The sequence below is a fragment of the Prosopis cineraria genome, unplaced genomic scaffold (genome assembly GCF_029017545.1).
Source record: "Prosopis cineraria cultivar Desert tree isolate PC_DT_omini unplaced genomic scaffold, ASM2901754v1 PC4, whole genome shotgun sequence".
NCBI classification, from domain to species: domain Eukaryota; kingdom Viridiplantae; phylum Streptophyta; class Magnoliopsida; order Fabales; family Fabaceae; genus Prosopis; species Prosopis cineraria.
This window is the reverse complement of record NW_026555335.1, coordinates 37,520,550-37,541,107: the sequence shown is the minus strand read 5'-3', so window position 1 is coordinate 37,541,107 and position 20,558 is coordinate 37,520,550. Positions and strand designations below refer to the sequence as shown.

Genomic DNA, 20,558 nt, shown 5'->3' with positions numbered 1-20,558 from the left:
CTTCCTCTACTTGTATCCACATGAATAACTCTTTACCTCGAACAACATGCTAGCGCTCCTAACGTCCGTTCTTCTTTGAACGTTAGTTTTTCTTTCTATAAGTTATTTCGTGACTCTCAAAGTGTTTTTACCATCAAAACTTTTCTAACTATTTCCTGTTTCATAAAACACATCTCTATCTATATATAGTATATGGATTAGAATTTTTGTCTTTTACTTAAAGAGTTCACAAAAATTTAATTAAATTTATCTCATAAACTTAATTTAAGATATCATATCTAATTCAAATTTATCTTATAAATTTAAATTATAAAATTAATATGATATTCTCTCATATTATGTTAGTTATTAAATTTAATCTATCATATAAAATTAAATTTAAAACTAACATAACATAACATAATATAATATAATATATATCACATATACATATTACATTATATATATACATATATATTTCAAAAATATATATTATATATATTTAATTTTACATATATCATATACATATATATTTTGAAAATATATATATACACATAAAATTATATTTTAAATTTTATATTTCATATAAATATATATATATATATCAAATAAATATTCACACACACACACACACATAATTCATTCACTCTATATTACATTAATTGAATCTAGACATATTTCAAATTAAATGAACTTGGATATGATAGCTTGAGTTAAGCTGTTCTTATGTGCGACCCTGTAGGTCTATATGTAATTAGCAGTAGGCTAATTACGCTATTAGCCCATAAATCACAAGTGGCCTCTAACAAGACATTGCAATTACCCAATTTACATGAGGATCGATGATCTGATGTAACCTATCATGCAACTGTATCACATCCCTTTTGTCACGTAATATTTCGACCAAGCATGAGACATGAAATTGTCATTCTCCGTTACCTGATCGTTACTTTTTTAATCTCTAAGTGGACTAACTGTAGTAATGGAAAAACCCTTTTTGTTATAGCATGGCCATACATTTTTTGAGTCTTACTCATCGAGAAACCCATTAATATCTCTCACTTAATGTAAAGGGTAAATTTCATCTTAACTACTCATATTCCTCTGCATGAATATCACAAACTCAATTATAGCCTTTATAATCACCCGATCAAATGTAAATTTTGATTAGATCAAAGTTCAGTGGTCATCATATAGGAATCCATAATGTTCTCAAGTCAAAAGGCTTAGTGATATAATTACATATAAGATAAGCTTATGACTTGTATCTTGCAACTTTCTCATAGTGGGTCGGTCCAGCACCTTATACTCTTTCAAGTGCCTATGACTTTGATTTGTATCTCTATAATTAATCAAAGTCATACTAGTCTTGTTTCATCTATGATCTCTCATAGATGACTGACTAGAGACATTTAGGACAATCACTGTAGTTCGTCCAAGGATACAGTTATCATATTAAACATGCAATTGATATGATAATAAAAGAGAAATTCATTAAATAACAATATGCATAGTACAATGATTGGCCTTATGGCACAATTTCTAACACTTTCACCCCTCTTCCTCTTACCATTGCCTCCACTTAAGATTCCTTGAGAAATATTCAGAACTACTCTATTAAATTCACCATTATTCCAATAGTTCCTAAAATCTCATCACTATCTCTTATACCTTCTTCCATATCAATACCCTCATTTACCATACTTGGGTGATAGGCATCTCTATCCTCATCCTCATTCAGTCATTCCTATTGTGAAAATTAGGCAAAACTCCACTTAAAGGTGCCTATACTCTAGGTCTATTAGCTGTGGTACTTTAGAACAATTCAATTACTTCATTGGTAAAGGGTAGTCCTTTATTTTTGAATTTTTCATACGATATATTTTCTTGCACATACATTACTAATAATATTACAGAATATACAAATAAATAGAATAAATACATAGCCTCATATAATAATGTCATACCAATATCTTCTCCCACCAATCATTTGGAGCATCCACCATATTTTTTTTCCATAATGCCATCCCAATTCTATCTTATTAGAAATTAAGTTATCCCAAAGCTACCACTTTTTTATTTTCATATTATTCCATTTGTTTTTGAATTGCTGCTTCTCATTTTTTTTTCCAATCTTATCATTGAAGCTACAAATTATATTTTTCCATCCTGCTTTGGTAAAGCTACAATCATTTCTTTGCGATTTCCATGCTTGTTCCAAATATATTCAATAAATATTTTAGTATTTCTCAAATCTGAAGAAGCTTTTGACTTCTTATTATTATTGTACTATATAAGAATTAATTGTACAATATCACATATAAGCAAGTCAAATTAGTATCAAATTACTTGCCATGAAAATAAAAAACAATGATAGCTATAGATTTTAACTTGAATATATTGATGAATGTAAATCACAACTTCACAGGTAAGGGAAGCGGTGAACGTATTGAATAACAGTAGAAGTAATAGAAGCTACTTCACCTTCCGAGACTACCTTGTACAGAAACACAGCTTCTCTCTGCTATCACAGAGAGGAAGAGACAACAGAGTAAACTGCAAGGGGAAAAGTCATCATTTTCCAAATAGTACGGAGCTATTTGAAATTATTTTTATTTTAATATTTTGAAAACTGATATTTTATAAAACATATTTTGAAAAAAATAATAAAAAAAATATTTTTTTCATTCCTCTTTTGTTCTCTAAAATAATAGTCACATAACACTTAAAAATTGTTTTCATTTTTCTATTCTTTAGAATAATATTTTATTTTTTTTATTCTTCAAAATACTTTTTAAAAACACGTTACTAAATGAATTTTTTTATTCTTTTATTCTAGAGAACAGAAAACTGTTCCTAGAATAAGTTTCCAAACATGCCCCACATCTCTCTCTGTCTCTCTCCCTCCCTCCTTCCCTCCCTCCCTCTCGTTGCATTGTCGTCGCGCATCAACCTTCCTCCTTGTGGTTAATGACCAGAAAATTACAGTGAAGGAGGGATCTAACTGGGAATCTGTCATCATTACTTTTTCTATTGTCTTTTGTTGTTCCAACAATTTTTAAACACGCTTAATCTCCAACACGCGTAATCTCTAACTATTTTTAAATTTTTTTATTAGTTCTTATCTTCTTAAACACAACAATACAAATCATTCAAAACAAACAAGGAAAGGGGACAAGTCAATCACGCATTGTTTTCTTCACATCACTCTGTGTGTTCTAATCTTTGTCTCTCGCCTTTATAACCATTTTATAGCTTTAACAGAGATATCTCGCACACTCTACTTCAAAAAGCATATTATACTTTTATTTACTATCTTGCAATGAAGATATATATTGACAATTTTTGTTTCCAATTTGAATGAAAAATCAAGAAAATTGATTATGGTCCAACATTTCACATGTAAGTAGAATATTAATCATTTTCAAAGGGACCAAATACGTAAGAATTCTTAATTCTTTTTTTCAATTCAATGCCCTTTAAAACTCATCACCTAGTTAACTCCATAAGCAAGTAGAAAATCAAATTCAAGTGCCAAAAAGAAAAAATAGAGGAGAGGACAATGTTGCTCTGTTCAAACAATAAATGAAAACAGAGGCAGGTTGAAGGAAGGCATTTGTTGCTTCGCTCCTTGATGCAAGGATGCCTCAAGCTAAAAAATATAAAAGCATAAGACAGACAAAAAGAAAAAATGGACTTCACAGTACAACAAAAGGATATTATCATAAAAACAGATGTTACAAATCATATTCGCAAAGGTATATCGTCATGGAAGCCAACAGAGGAGAGGACAATGTAAATAAATGAATATAAAGCACTAGAACAAGAATAGCAAACAGACTTCCACGAAGTTTGGAATCCAATATCTATTGTGGAAGAAGATATCTCCCACGAGAAATCAAACCAAGTCAAACAAAAAGATATATAGTTTCTCAAAAGTGTTATCAGTAGCCATTGGTTGCTGAATCAATGCTAACAAGAACTAAATTCAGAGAAGAAACGATGAGTAAATTGAAACTGCTATACATTGAAACGAGAGGAGAATACCTCTTGATCTAAGAGTCAGAACACCGTAGTTTAAACAATATCAATCGGTCCCATTAAATTTAAACGACATAGCAACATAAATATTAAATACTGATGAATTAGGGAATGTGGAAGGAAACCTAAAATGATAGAAAACCAAAAAAGGAGCGCACAGATTCTTCCACAGACCAGATCGACGGCGGATGAAGACCAGCAGATCGAAGATGGGTTGACTAGATCAAGCCAACATGGACCTTCTACTACGGCTGGAGCTTGCTGCTGTTGGCCGAAGCTCGGAGATGACAAACGGCGACCTAGTCGACAGAGGGAGGAGGACAGCTCAAGAGAAGGAGCACATGATCCGCAGATGGGAGACAAGACAAAACGCAATGGCCGAAGATTGTTGCACTGGCCGTAGAATAGAGACGACGGATGGTGACCAAGTGGGGGGTGGGAGGACGACGGCAGAGAAATGGCACAAGAAGGAGATCGAGAGAGTGAGAGACGGGAGACGGGAGACGAGAGATAAGACTAGAGAAATAGAAAATCATGTGTAATACTACCGAGGGTAATATTGACAGGTGAGATTGTGACAAATAATTAATATTATAACAGTAAAATTGATCTGAGGAAAAGAAGCCTCCTAGAGCTTACTAGAAAACGTGATTCTAGCCTTAACAATCAATTAGTAAAATTTTGAGTTGTTTGGATAATTTTCATTGCAATCGATTATTTGTTCAATCCAGACAGCCCCAATATAGTTATGATCCTCATAGATCTTAAGGAACCAGAATGCTCACAGCCTTACTTAAACCGGATCTGTTCTGTATGCCCGTACCCCGAATGCTCGAAAAAATTTTCTGGTAGGATCTTCGTATAGTTATGATGCTGCTCAAATAAAAATACCCGACAGCTTTTACATAAAACACCGTATTTCTTACTAAAAACACATCGTTCAGTTAATGCTCCTAGTCTTCCATGTTTTCTGAATCTTCTCCATTTCCATCTTCATCTTCAATGTCCTCTGAATCTTCGCCATTTCCATCTTCATCTTCACTATCTTCTGAATCTTCTCTATCTTGATTCTCCTTCATCTTGTCATCATTTTTTCCTTTGCCACTATCGTTTCCTAACAAGAACAGGGAAATCCAACACATATTTCATCAACAAAAGATAACCGCAACACTAACAACAAGCTTTATTCCACTAAGTGTGATCAGATATGTGAATTGTATGATACTGTTGTACTCTATCAACAGCCAAATTCATCAACAAAAGACACGTTTCAAAAATCATGATTAAGGGAAAAAGAAGAAATGGAGCCAAAGAAAACTGTCACAGGAATCATGTGTGGTCTCGCGTATATGAAAACCAGGTCAAAATAGAGTGGTGATGAAACCAAGCACGCACAACGCAACCATCTGATGCAAATAGCAATCTCTAGTCTACAACAAGAGATCTAGCAAGCATCATTACTTCTCAGGCAGTTATTTCTTTCAGCATCAATAATAAATGTTTAATGAAAGAATTCTGGTTGGTTTCTTAAGGTTTAAGAGAGAAAATATGCTAAACAGCTGATAAAACGGTGTTAAGGTCTGGATGCCAATGCTCCTATTTATCAATTTACCATGCCTAGTAAATTAAGAGATACTGTACCATATTCACTGAAGAGTACTTCACCGGAACACAGCCCTTTCTCAACCTTGATTAGTTTAAGCGTCATCCTGGGACCGACCTCTTGAAGCTTCACTGCACTTTTTGTAGAAGCACGATTAACTCTACCAAGGTCACTTGACAAAGTCACTGTTGCTGCTTCATCGTCTGCTTCACTCTCTGATCCATAACCAGCCCTTTGAAAGCACAAATAAACAAAATCTTAGAACAAGAACAAAAAGAAAGAGGAATATTCGATATGATTAATTATTTTCTGTACTCAACAAAATTTTTCGCTCATTTCCCAATTCCTGTTCTTAGAATGTAAAAGATTCTCTTTAAAAAAAAAAAATTTGTACAAGAGTACAGTTCAAGAAATATTTCGGAAGAGAAGAATCCTTGAAAAACCATTTGGTTAATTCATATACACAACTGCCCAAGACGCCAATCTCAAGTTCTCGGATAAGTAATTCAGAAAATAAAAAGGCTGCAAATGGTCAGGAAAGCCTAACCACAAATACCATAAATAAATGATATTAACTGTCTCCCAACCCATCATCTAAAGATAAGAAAGAATAAGAAATAAGATGGAAAGCAAGTATCTTACTTTGTGATAAAATCACTCACATCATGAAGATTCCTTAAATCAGGGACTTGATGGTTTTGCACAAATTTTCTTATTCTGCGTGAAACACCTACAGGTTGTAATCTTATGGAATAATGCCGAAAATCAATGAGTTTTGTGTCTTTGTTGTAATTAAGCAGCACAATTCTCTGGCAAGAAGAGAGTTTAACCTGAAATAAAACATTAAGTAGCAATAAAAGATGAAGGAATTGAACGTTAAGTCCATTAAATGCTGTGGGGTTTAAAACTTACAGTTTTAACATCAATTGTTGGGAATATGTTCTGAAACATGTTAGTTGTAAGCTGTAGAGGAAGTTCTCCGCTCACAAAACCAGAAAGCACAATCTACCAAAATAATTAACCAGCATATTAAATAATCATTTCTCAACATTCTACTAGCAAACTGTAAAATCCGGAAATAGAACAGAAAAGCAAGTGACCATCAATGAACACCCATGGATAAAATATTTTACCAAAGCTGAATTTTTGAAAAGATCTTTAGGGCACCGAGGACGCAATTGAGACTGAGCAATATCAGCTGCCAATGAGTATTCATTTATTTTAAAAGTAAGAGTAGGTCCTTGAGGGGTGGTTGCAACCCTCAAATAAGGTGCAGTTGCCGTTTTTGACAATATCACGAAATGTGTAACACCCATAGGTCCAGCAACATTCAGAAAGTCTTTTAGATTGTTTCGCTTCTTTTCCTACAAAAAGAAGAAAAATGTATAGTCAACAAAAAAGGATTTAACTAGTGCTATCAAATACACGCAGAGTGCAGTCTGCAGATTCCTAAAGAAATTTAACTTCCAATAATCAACTTTAACTTCCAATAGTGGCTAGATTCCTAAGCTAAAAGTGAAGAAGCGATTTTCTTTGTTGTCTAAACTCTTCATGGTATGACAGTCATTTCCAACCCTCCAATGGTTTATTTCACAGTCAAGTAGACACTTCATAATAGTAAATTCTAAGAATGAACAGTTTATTAAGTGACTTCCACACAGATAGTACTTCACAATTAAAACTAAATTTATTCTTCTCACAGCTTGATTAATCTTGTTTAGACGACACATACAGCAGGATATGAATAGAAAACAGAAAAAGTAAGAAAGGATCTAGAAACATCCACCTTGAGGTTGAGAGCAGTATAAGGCAACATCAACTTTCTCAGGTCCATCTGAAGTTGCCTGAGAGGACCAGGCAACTTCCCTCTTGAAAACACAAAACTCTTTGGGATCTTCTTTCCCGTAATAGGATCCACAGACGGCTGCTGTTGTTGCTTCTGATTCCTGATGACAACAGGCTTCCTAGAGAAGTTCTTCTTTTTCCTCTGTTTCATTCAAAAAGGATAATGAGTAACAACAAATGGTGAAGCCAAAGCTAAAGCCCATAAAAAGAGAATAACCAAAAGGGGAGGGGATTTTGGTTGGATAACCAAGAGAGACTTGAAGAAAAGTAACTCCCAATACAGTAATAAGACAAGAAAAGCTTTAAACTAAGTGTTAGCTCCTGGTTTCCCCTCCATCTGACTAATTTAAGGACCGTTACCAAGGTGGTAAAGAAAGCAAGGATACTTGAAGAAAGGACAAAAAGGAGCATCTCATCTTACCATAGTTTGGGGAAAAGTGACTCTGCGGATCTCAAAGGCTCAAAGCAATTTAGTCCCTCTTACTGCAGTAGTCGATAGAGCCTGGTAGGGTAAAAAGAGTTGCTGCGACACTGTCGAATCGACAATCCAAACTCAGCATTAAGCCCAGCAAAGTTTCGATCAAACAAAGAGGTGGAAAACACACCTGAGATAGAAGCCAGAAGAAGAAGCCGCAGATGATGAGGCAAGGACTGCGGCGCCAAAATGACATGACAGAACTTCAAGCTTCAGGGCTTGCTTCAAACGTCTATCCACGAAACGCACTCATTCTTTCCGTTTTGCAGACGTGATTTTCCTCTCAAACGGCTTTTTCATTCAATGTGACTGATAAAATATTTTTTAAAATTTTATCCCTAACCTAACTATTTCTCACAAAAAAGGAAAGCACACACTCATAATGCGGGTTCAAATCCAAGGCCTCTTTTTTTTTTAAAAAACAGAGAGAGAGAGATATAGCATTACTGTTAGGATACATAATTATTGATAACTCACAAAATATTAGAAAAAGGTGTGTGTTTGGGTTAGAAGTTGTAAAATTGAAGTTAGGATTAAAATCAATTACCAACATAATTTATCCTTAATTTTTTTCAAAAGTCAGCTTGATAAATTAAAATTTTTTAAAAAGATGTATAATTATTTTTTTGAAAATAGAAATATAATTATTGAAAATGACAAATTTTATGATTTATTTTTGTTTCTAATTTGATACTTTCAAAGAAAAAAGTATTAAACTTTAAATGTATGTGGTTTAGATGTATACTTAACATTGGTTTTAAAACCGAAGAGAACTTGCCAATCAAATATGTAACTTGGCCTTCTATTCGGTCCGATTTTATATTTTAGAGTAGAATTGATTGACTTGAGTTAGCCTAAATGACTTGAAATTAACCCAAATCAACCTGTCTATCCTCACGGGTTGGGCGAGTTGATATTTTTTGAAAATTTTAACCCCCAAAATCACATCATTTGAGTTTAGAATATATAGAAAATTTAAAAATTTAAAAAAAGCTAAAAGCCCTAAATGAATCTCATTCTCCATCTTTGACTTTTCTCTTCGACCATTTGCTTCAATCTTCCTTCATCCTTCCATTGCTCTACTCTTGCTCTTTGTCTTCAAACGAACACCTGAACCTCTTTCTTTTGGACTCCTCTATCACATCTTCCACTCTTTGAGCTCTGAGGGTCTTGTCTTACTATCTTCCATCATCCTTGAGAGTGAGCTTTGAGCATCTCATCCCTAAGAGTGAGTTTCAACTTTGATTTAGATATTCTCACCACTTTGTTTGCACTTCATCCAATGAATAAATTGTTAGCTTATTCTTATATATATACTCATTTTGACTGTAACTCAAAGTATATTTAATCGTTTCATGTTAACTCTTTATAGACAACATTAATAATAACTTTAATTGGTTAGTGATGACAGTTTTTATTGGATAATATACCCTACATAAATGCTGTTTATTAGATCTCACGCATCAAAGACTGCATGCGCTATTTAAGGGACGGGAGTGAAATTGGCGCGGAGCGCCCCCCCCCCCAAACACAGACACGCGCACACGTAACTTGTAACATCACGCATTAAGTTTTTTGTTTTTTTTTTTTTGGGTCAATCGCGCATTAAGTTGATATTGCTCTTTTCTATCACGTTCTGATCTCAAGGTTATGAAGGGCTTTTAGCATGCTCCATCGTTGACATTGAATATATATACTGCTTGAATTAAATATGAAATGTTATCTATCACGATGTCTGAGTAAGCCATAATATCATATGGATTAAGTAATTGAAAAGTCAAACTCAATCAACAATCTAAATAAAAAGGCTAGCCCATATCTCAAGAGAAAGCCTTGGCTAGATAAATACATCGAAATTTCATTAGTTGCAAATCCACTCATTAGACCATTGGTGCATAAAATCACAATCTCAAACGGTCTTGAATCTCGTGGGGACATGATCATTATTCTCAAACAACTCAGGGGCATGGGTTGGTTGTTCAATAATGGAACGTGTTGATAAAAGACTGTGCCATGCATTTCACAGACCATGCGTAAGGAATCCTTGATTATTCACAAGAACGTTTCAAATTCCACGGGAGTAACCACCATCATTTTGTCATTATAAATAAAGCAACAAATCACAGAAAAAAGAGAGAACTCTAAAGACTTACACTTGGCACCTATAGCTCTTAAATTTATCAGAGAGTTTTTATTTTCATTCTGAACTTGTAATCATTTATGCTTTGTAATCTTTAGTATCAATCAAACACTTATTTTACTAATTCTTATATATTTTTTACATTTGAGTAAATTGTGATAAGGGAACTCGAAAATCTCTTATCATATATTGAAACTCAACATTTCTAGCATGTTTGATAATTTGTTATTCCTGATGAATGTATACATATGTGTGTTTTTGTATATGTATAATAGTTAGTCAATGGGATGATGGAAGTCTTTGTTTTAAAACAAGGCAATGAATTATTAAATAATATTTATTCATCTATATATATATATATAGAATGACAAGTTTAGGGGGGCAAGGAGGGGCCAATCCCTACCTCCCACTTTCATATTTTGTTATTATTTTCATATTTGTTACTTGTAAAATAATATTGAAGGATTTTTAGCCCCCCATCCCCCTCTTATTTTCCCATTCTTGTCCCCCCCCCCCCCCCCAAGTACCTCATCTTGGATTCGTCCCTGTATATATAGGAGATGTTAACCATGATAAAGGTATGAATTTACTGCCTCAGACTTGTATATTTGTTGGGCTGTCAAGTATGGAAAAAAAAATCCCGCAAGAGTTGGGCGGAAGAAAAAATATATATTTAAGAAACATCCATCAACTCAATACTTTAACATTTGGAGTTAAAATATGATGTGATCATATTTATATGTATTCCCTTAGAATCATTTGTGGCACTAATTAACCACATTAAATGATAGATTTGTTGTAGATAGCCTTAGAAGAAAATAGTTACCTTATAATTTTTAAGGATAAAGATTCTTAATTTTCGAATGAGATGAATGTATGATTTGTTTGGATAGGGACTAGGGAGCTAGAAGGCAATCTTCTTTTATTTTCTTTTGCTAAAAATAGTATGATTTGTTTAAGAATTCATTATTTTTTCTCGGGGTTGTTCAAAAGGTATCTATATTAATTTATGAGTACGGGCCTTGCAGCCTTAAATTGATTCCAAAAAAAAAATTGCTTCTTTTAATCCTATTTATAAAATAAAAAAAGAAGAATTTTTTAATTTTATTTATAAATTATGTCATTAAATTATTATTATTATTATAAATTTTTTTTACTCTTCATTAAATGTTGAAAAAAAAAAATATATTATTGAAATGTGTATATTTAATAAGGATAAAGTTGAGAACTTATTAAATTTTAAAATAAAATAAATGAGTTTTAAAGTTTTTTTTTATATTGATAAAATATGTTAAAAGTGACTTATAAATAGAATCAAAAGATTGTGATACAAATGAAAATCTTTTTTTCCAATGCCAATGATATATTGATAATCGACAATTTTAAAAAATGTTAAAAAGGAAGAGAGTCAAAGACTATTAAGAGTTTGGCAACAAAAAAGGATTATTTAGAGAAAATTAGAATTTTAAATTTGAACATCAGCTATTTATGTGGGAAAAAATCGACTTTTACGGGAAATGAAAATGAAAATAACTAATAGTCCTTGATTAAATTAGTAGAGGGATTAGATGCTTTGTTTGAAAAAAAAAAACTGAGACAAAAATACAAGCAAGGGCATGTGTATATGCATCCAACACAATCCCTCATAATAACTGGAAATTAATATGCAATAAACCATAACCAGAAATACGGGAACATATTTCAGATCATGGACCTCGTACACCATACTATAAATTCTGCAAACCCTTGTTAACATGAACCTAATTCAGTGTAAGAAATTAGAAATTAAAGGAAGAGTATTCTGAGAGAAGAATGTCTGCATTTGTCACGAAAACCATCCTCGTGGCACTCTCATTGCTTCTGGTAGCATCAGATTACAATTCCAATGCAACTAAAGTGAGAGTGAAGAACAATTTAGACGAGGGCAAAACCCTAACCCTAAGTTGCACATATAATGCAGCAAATAATACCAAGTCAGCGCCGGTGGACGGAGTTCTTCAGAGCAATCAAATAAAAGAATTTAGTTTCAACTCAATTGCTACTCCGAGTATTGATTGCACGTTCAAGTGGAAAGATACTTCTCACTTGTTCCCAATATACGTTGATTACAGGGATAATCCTTATTGTCTTACTGAGTGCACTTGGAGTATCAAGCCAGATCGGCCTTGTAGGGTGGATCCTAACTATTCAGAGATTATATATTACTGTGATACTTGGATCAAATAATTCCTATAATAAAATGCTTGTAATACAGGTGATGTGTTTGTTTGGTCCTATGAATAAAACTTATAAGCAAATAAATATTTGTCTACCTTATTGTTATCGTAGTTTTCGTGACCAATTCTACTTCATTGAGAAGGATGAGATTTTCTTTTCTGCAAAAATCAAAGGGGCCCAAAGGAAATGCATCACTACGGAAGTGTAACATCTAAGAATTGCAAATTTCTAATTCGTCCTTGGTTTGGTGATTCTAAGTTATTGTAACAAAGTTATCTTTGCAGGATGATGGGTTAAACTTGGCAGGCATATCCACCCAATTTTGTTGGACCCAACCCAAAAATTATGATTTGGGTTGAAAAAATTCTGCCAATCGTAGGCCGTTTTTATTTTTTTAAATTACAATTTTGTTGATTTTTTATTTTTTTAAAAAATATTATTTTGTACTTCTTTCTTTCTTTTTTTGACTGAAAAAATACATTCATAATTAAAACAAGATTACATCAATGATATATGATCTATTGAATCATCCTCATCATCCACCACATTTGATATATTATTTTTGTATTTATTTCAAGCATAGCTTTCGTTTCATGTTAGAAACTAATTAATTGATTCCGCATTTGATATATTATTTTTTTCTCAGAGATTTATCATTTTTATATTGATAAAATAATTATGTAAAATAAATTATTTGTTTATATTTACAATTTTTGAAGTTTATTTAATTTAATCATATATTTTTATAAAAGCAAGGCTTAAATACTTAGTTTTATATATTTAATATACTTTTATCTAATGAAATCAAAACAAGTAGATTTTGATATGTTAATATTATTAATAATAAAAATTTATTATAGAATAAATAATATATAAAAGATATATATGTCTTGATTTAATTAAAAATAACTTACATTTAGCTTATCACTAGTGAAAAAAAAACATTTTTAAAATCACGGAAAACAACTTACATTTAGTCTATCACTAGTGGAAAAAAACATTTTTAAACCGGTTAAAGATGTTTTTCTAAACCGCTTTAGTTTACTTAAGGGTAGTTTGGACTTTCTAAGTGCCCCTAAAAATTGAGCAGAACATTCACTATCACAATTTATAACATTATAGGCATATTTTTCTTGAAAACTATGGCAAAGGTGGTAAACAAAAATGTCAAGATACGCAATAATTATTTTCCCAACGGATCCTCTAATGCCCATTTGTGCGAGCAAGAGGGAGAATGTCGTTGATTATTGTGGGGCCCCCTTATAACGACCAACGTTGCACCAACAGACTGTACTCCTTTCCCTCAGACCGCATGTATGGTAGGACGGGAAAGGTTCGGTGCACTCGGGCGTAGCTTTGGATATATTGCTTGCTGGCGCTGCTTGCATTGGCGGGTAGTAACAGGAGCAAGTTTTTGCATGCTCTCGATTTCCCCTTTTCTGTTTGCCCTTTTGATTTGAACATAGCCTTAGCTCAACTCTCTCTGGCTCTCTCTGTCTCTCACCATGTTCTACTCTCACCAGCTTCTTGCTCGCAAGGCTCCGCTCGGTCAAATTTGGTATTCGCCTCACTCTCATTTTGTGCCACCTCTTTCTCTGGCTTCTCTTAGGCAATTAAACTTGTCATTTTCCGATTATTGTGGTTTTCATGAAGTAATGTGGAATGTCAACTGTGGTCATGGTGATCCAGACCTGTTTACATCATTGTTTCTTTGTGAGTGTATTTGCCGTTTTAACGTGGGTTCTATTAAGCCAGTTGCTCTGTGTCTGTGTTTCAAGTGCGTTTTAACTTCGTTCTCTGGCAAATGAGTAAATATGATCGTAACTTCTCCGTCGTTGTGTTCTTGACTAAGGATGGCTGCGACGATGCACGCAAAAATAAACCGGAAAGGGCTAAACAAGCTTAATATTATTAAGATCTGGTAAAAATTAGTTTTCTGAGTTTCCCTCTTCTTGTCTTGACGTATTGTTTCTTATCGGGCTGATTCTCTGATATTACGTCCTCTGTTTTTATACAGCGAAGAGATTTTGAATCCATCGGTTCCCATGGCTCTCAGACTCTCTGGAATTCTCATGGGTAACGCACACACTCTGTCTACGATAATTTTAGCTTCCATATTAATTGCTAGGAAATCTCTTCTCATCACCGTTGTACTCAGGAGGAATTGTGATTGTTTATGAAAGGAAAGTGAAGCTTCTTTACGGTAACCTGTCAATCCCTTATAGCTGCTTATCAATTCGGAGGATCACTACTCAATCATGATAACATTTGATCTCCGTTTTTTTTTTCATGTTTTAATTTTTATCTTGTCATAATATATTTGCAGATGATGTTACCCGTCTTCTGGTACGAAGTTCAACTTGCATATTTCCTGTTGGTTGAGCCTTTAATCCTTTTCTTCACTAAAACCTTCTCCGCTTCAATTGGCTTAGCTTGAAATAAATTCAGCGTGGAGGGTGAGGACAGTCGCAGACCCTACAATACTCCCTAAGGGAAAATCCAAGGCCAAGTCAGACATTCTTTCCCCAATTTATTTTTCATTTTCCTTTCTAAAAGTCCAGATTAGCTTAGATAATAACGACGCAACTTACTTATTGATAGACGAAGCACGTGTTTTATTCGGTGATATAATTACGCGTTTCAGAGGGGAGTAGCGGAAGGCTAGGAGAAGGTCAACTTGTAGAATATTCATTTCTATATTTTTTGTCTGCCTTGTGTCCTATGCAGGAAAGAGTTTATTACTTTACCTGAGAATGAAGAGACAAATGTTGGAGACATGGAGCAGTCCGTGAACCCCATGGAGTTTCTTCAACATGATGCCTATATCACCATGGTACCTATATCACTTATTTACTTGGGAGTTTTCCATTGGATGGTTTTATCCAATTACGAAAAAGACGACGAAAATCACTTTTTATGACAACTGCTGTAACTTATTCCTATTTAATAAGTACGCGAATAACAATCTCGCTTGAAAACGGACTTACGCGAGTTAATCGGCAATTTTCTTTCAAGAAAAAACAGAAATTACCACCAGAGGACTAATTGAGATCTCCAAAGCTGAACTCCGCAGGAATAAAGATTTTAACGATAATCACAACATGGTGAAGGAGTTTTTCTAGAAGTGTGATTCAAATAATGAAATCCTCCACACAACTTGGAGCTGATCTATGAAAAAATTTCACGTTTTTGCAGCGACTTGATAGTGTGGACGAACCTTATATTTCTAATGAAGCAAAGGAGCAAGATGCATCCCAACCTCTTCATCAAGGTTTTTCTACTTCAATGTGCTTAGCATTTACATACCGCGCAATTTGTTCAAGTGCTTGCATACTGACTCTCATCATTCGCAGCTGATGTAGAGAATATTACCTTATCTGAACGTTTTGAATCATTCCAAGCTAATGCGGATCCACATTATCGCTTTGAAAGGTTATTTAGTTTTGCTGTCCTTATTTTGTTTACATGAATTCTTTATTAACAGCTTTCCATTGTCATTTTAAGGGGGAAGATTGTACTGTATATGCTTGTTAGAATTGGGATACTGTTATATGTATCTATTCTCTAGTTAGTTGAAGCCGGCATTAAGATAATTCATAATATTATCATCTCATGTATTATTCTTTGTGAATGCTGAGGCAGGTTTGATATTGAAGGAGATGAGACAACGCAAGTGAACTTTACTTATGGAGATACTACTCAAATTCCAACACTTATACCCTCCCCTCCTCACCAAGTTGATCCGACAGGAGGTGACTCGCTTAACTGCTCATAAACAATAAAATCTTTCATAAGGAAGCTTTCCTGCCTTGTTGAAATCATTGATATATTAAGAACATAAACTACATACTATCTTCACGTGCACTTTTTTCCTGTAATTTCTATTTTGTATACCCAGGCAACGGCAATCAAACTAACGCAAAATACTGGCATCTAAGTTAAAAAAGGCATAATAGTAACAACAGTAAATTTAATTTATTCAATCACAATTTCTTGTCATTATCACTACAAAATTCCTTTCGTTGCTGTGAAGTGTGAAAGATGCATCTATGCTATCTATTCTCAGTAAAATCCGAATTCTGTTATGCTTAACTGCATATGTAATGGTTAAATCCTATGCTTGGGAATTCAAAGAAATTTTATTTGAACTATTAGAGTCACATATAGCATTAGGATTGTAAGAAACTTTAGACCAAAACACCTACCCTGTACTACCTGAGCAATCCTACATCTTTCCCTGTCCCATTCCTGGAGGAGTTGAACAACAATAAACTAAAAGTGAGGCAAAATATATAGTGCTAATTTTCTTCATATGGTTGTCTGATTTTTGTGAGAAATTTAGCTTGGACTTGATGAGTTCTGGCTTCAAAAGTGATACTATATGACATACATTCTACAAGAATTATGTTATTTTGGAAGGGGGGAGGAGTGAGTAGTCAATTCTTCTTCTTATCTGAAATGTGCTTCTGAGAAAGCATCGTGGCAGTATTATTAAGCAAGAAATAGCTAGTGGCAAGAAAGTAGAGAGTTTGTTTTCCCGAAATATGGAAGATGCTATTATATAAATGTAACAGTCTCGTTCCCTCTCATCGTCAAAGCATGTCCTCTTGATGAACTTGACCCCAGTAGCTTATAAGATTTTGTTCCATGGCTACTTGTTTCTAGTCATGCATACATACTTTCTGTTACCAGTAGTCCTATTGGAGACTCAATTCCAGACAAATGCTGCTTAGATTAAATAACCATTGTCAGCTTAAAAAAGAAAAACAAAAACAAAAAGGCTTTGTCCATCTAATTTTTCTGGAACAGACATAATTCAAGACCAACATCCAGGATCCCAAGTCAATCAGCAATCTGATCAACGCATGGAAGAAAGACAGGTAGTATGATCATTTATCAATCCGTGATCACTGATGCAAAGAAAAAATGACCATATCATTGAGAGTAAATGAAACAGGAAAAGAGAAGACGAGGCCTTATGAAAAGGAAAAGAAGACAACCAGTAAGAAATGCAATGGATTATGAACAAACTATCATTCCTGTTCATTTATACCAGTCATGGCTGCAAAATGCTTCTGATATAGTCTCAAGAGGAAGGAAGAGAAAGGTTCGTGGTTTACTATAATATGCATCTATATATCTGTCCATATGTTTTGCATTGGAATGCATATACATTTGTAGTTTCATTGTTTTAACCGAACATTCGAGAAGAAAAGATGAAGAAATGGATAATTTTTTATTAATTGTTTTTGCTCTAAAATATCTGATGGGGAGCGGAGAGTCTAACATCATAAACAATGGAGAGGAAATGAAGGTATGGCGGTGAATAATTAATTAGTCACTAATTTGTGCAATACAATCCTGTTTCTATTCTCTCTTGCAGCGCTCTGATATCACATCTAGAAGAAAGACAGCTAACCTCATGGAGCTGCCTCCGGTTGTGCTAATTGGTAATTTATTTACAAGCGGAAATAGAGATGTGTATTATCCGTCTCCTATTCTAGAGTTATGGTATAAGAGCACTCAACCTTCCCAGGAGTCACCATCAGGTCACTAATTTTTTCTTCTTCTTTTTTTTCCTTTCTTTCTTTCTTTTCTTTTCTTTTGTTTTTGTTTGTTTTTTTTTTTTTTTTGTGCGTGTCGATGTGTGTGATTGGGAGAGGGGGAGGGAGCGTTTTAAATCAGTTATCGCTAACAACTTACTTAACCTTACCATCATAATTCAATGAAGAGAGGACTTCAATACCCCAGCCTCCAGAGCCCTCGTTTTCGTCACCTCCAGGATTGCATCAAGACGATTTTGTTGGAATTGTAAGCTACATCCATTAGCTCTCTGTTTATTCATTTTAGAAATATATTTCACTTATTTCTCTTGTATGTTCCAATGTGAAGCCCGTTGTAGATTTTCACAGTGGATCAGACGGTCTATTAACATCGAAAGAGAGGTTCCGGGACAATGTTCTTGGTACTGGAAACTTCATGGATGAACTGAGGGCCAACCTTGACAATGGTTCAAGAGCGCCTAAAGCAGCTACTCCTAAGGTTGCGTCAAGAAATTCTGGTATGTATATATATATGTGTATGTATATATATATATCACGTCTTGGTTTGGTTATGTTCGGTATTCCGTTTCTCTAAATGAGGTCTTGAATTGTCTTGTCTATGATTAGAGGACATGCCATATAATTTGTTCTTTCCTGTATTGTTTTAGGAGACAGTGCAGATTGCTTTCCAAGATCAGTATCTGAACATGGCCCACTATCTGAATATGGCCCAGCATCTGATCATGGCCTCTCCTCAGATTCAGAGTTATTTATGGGAAGGTACTGCAATTATCGAATAGCTAATTACCAAACAGTTGAGTAAAATGACAAGTAAATAAACTGTAAACCGTTCATTATTTGTTTCAAGGAATGGTCATTCTTTGGCCAAAAAAAGGATTAGTCATTCTATTTTTTGATATCCGATGACCTTTTAGAGTTAAAGAATTGATCTTGTTTAAAACATCTGTGGTTAATTAACATACGAGTACTGGTAACAGTTTCAGGAAGAAAAGGCATTCAAGCTTAGAGCCAGTGGCTGAGAACGCGAATTTCAAGTTTGCTGGGTTGTCTGATTGTGGTCTTACGCCTGATCCAGGTATATTATATTTTCAAATGTTTTAGAAATGTTGTATAGCTAGGGTGACGTTTTCTTAATCCACTTGGTCCATTTGTCAGCCTCACGAGTTTATTTGTAGAACTGTTAGTGGAAACGGTACGCACGCAGACGCAAGTGCAAGTGAACATTAAAAATGCTTTGGACAATATGACTGATTCTATTAGAACGTACGATTCTATTTTAGGACTTTGCTTACTCATAATAATAAGAGTAATTTTCAGTAGAATAAATAAGTAATGAATATTTCTTACAATGATTGAATATAAACAGGCATATAAAAGCTCATTTTGACACGCCAGGAGCTCCTCAAATAGAATCCCTCCATGTCCTTGCAGCTGGAATGACTCGGAAATCTGCAGCCCTACTTTTCTATCAGACTTGTGGTATATGTATACATATTGCTCCATATTCGCGTTTTGATATTTTGGTATTATTCTTTTTAGCTTCCCCATCTTCTATGTTGTCACTGTGTTGTGTCATGTGTAGTTCTTGCCTCCCGTGATGCCCTGAGAGTCGAGCAATCGATGCCCTATGGAGAGATCCTAATTTCTAGAGGATCGAAACTGTGATGAAAGGTTTGACCACCTCCTCACTTATATATGTGTCTTCTAATTTGCCTCCGTATTCGCCGTATGGGTCTTTAAATAAAATTAAAGATTAAAGAGTGATGCTAAAGTGAAAGAATATAACTGCAGGGTAATCACACATGTCCAACATTATACATACTTCACCAATCCAAGCTTGCAGGTGCTGGATAGGAATGTTTAGTTGAAAAAGAGCCAGCAAGCGCTTAGGTAGGCACGCAAATTACGCCATTGATTATCTTTCTAACGTATAGCGCATGACCAAAATGAACTCTTCAGTCTTCTTGCGGTTGCTCCAAGTAAGATTCTTCCCATTTTGTTCTGGCGGGGAATTCTATTCTCTCAAGGGTTAGGAAGGATCGTGGAACTCTTATTTAGTATTTTGGTTTGTAATCTTTGCTTTTATTTTGCTAGCTGATAAGACCGTTGTTTTTTTGAAACAAAAAAAATATCAACATGCTATATATATACTCACGCACGTGTGTGTTCATATGGTGTGTGTGTTCATTCACTTGATTCAGTTGTTATTTCCTTTTTCCGTTAAATGGCTGTCAGACAAAAAAGAGAAGGACCTATGAATTGATTTAAATCTAGATAAAGTCGATCTTCAAAATAATAACATATAAAAAAGAATAATGGAAAATTGAACAAGCCTTCAAGTAAAATATATCGAAGTTACGAGCCTCCAAATTGACCATTGTGGCTTCTATTTATCTTGAGTTTTTGCTATTCACCATCCAAAATGGAAAAATCTATCCATTATATGCATAAAATTTTCAAATTCTATCCATCTTGAACCTTTTTTTTTGTCCAAATAAAAATATCTTGAGCCTTTTTTATTCGTCATATGATCTTTTTTTCCAACCACATTCTAAAAATCTACAACTATTATTTTTAATTTATATTTTTATTCTTCACTTACCGTTAAGAACCCTCAAACTTAATCATGGGGGCTTCACTAATCGATCAATCATGCACCACCAAAATGGGAAAAAAAATCTGTCATATAAACAA

General features: G+C 34.0%; 3 protein-coding genes across 3 annotated transcripts; 2 read left to right on the top strand and 1 right to left on the bottom strand.

The window, feature by feature from the left end:
* Positions 1-4,690: 4,690 nt before the first annotated feature.
* On the bottom strand, positions 4,691-8,232 carry LOC129308036 (peter Pan-like protein). Its single transcript, XM_054949007.1, has 8 exons — positions 8,074-8,232; positions 7,890-7,999; positions 7,410-7,610; positions 6,757-6,987; positions 6,536-6,628; positions 6,266-6,453; positions 5,662-5,855; positions 4,691-5,134 (listed from the first exon to the last, which is right to left on the bottom strand). The coding sequence occupies exons 2-8, from the start codon at positions 7,890-7,892 to the stop codon at positions 4,974-4,976; spliced, it is 1,071 nt and encodes a 356-aa protein (XP_054804982.1). The 5' UTR covers positions 7,893-7,999; positions 8,074-8,232; the 3' UTR covers positions 4,691-4,973.
* A 3,663-nt stretch (positions 8,233-11,895) lies between these two features.
* LOC129309002 (uncharacterized) lies at positions 11,896-12,309 on the top strand. Its single transcript, XM_054950351.1, has one exon. It carries the CDS (start codon positions 11,896-11,898, stop codon positions 12,307-12,309), a length of 414 nt encoding a protein of 137 aa, XP_054806326.1.
* Positions 12,310-13,723: 1,414 nt separating this feature from the next.
* On the top strand, positions 13,724-20,013 carry LOC129307654 (sister chromatid cohesion 1 protein 1). Its single transcript, XM_054948509.1, has 21 exons — positions 13,724-13,858; positions 14,153-14,221; positions 14,318-14,376; positions 14,459-14,503; positions 14,627-14,646; positions 14,733-14,809; positions 15,028-15,133; positions 15,496-15,571; positions 15,654-15,732; positions 15,943-16,052; positions 17,110-17,180; positions 17,258-17,407; positions 17,684-17,849; positions 18,032-18,111; positions 18,193-18,361; positions 18,512-18,623; positions 18,842-18,939; positions 19,040-19,127; positions 19,231-19,343; positions 19,447-19,535; positions 19,656-20,013. Exons 1-20 carry the CDS (start codon positions 13,806-13,808, stop codon positions 19,527-19,529), a joined length of 1,824 nt encoding a protein of 607 aa, XP_054804484.1. The 5' UTR covers positions 13,724-13,805; the 3' UTR covers positions 19,530-19,535; positions 19,656-20,013.
* The last annotated feature ends 545 nt before the right edge of the window (positions 20,014-20,558 follow it).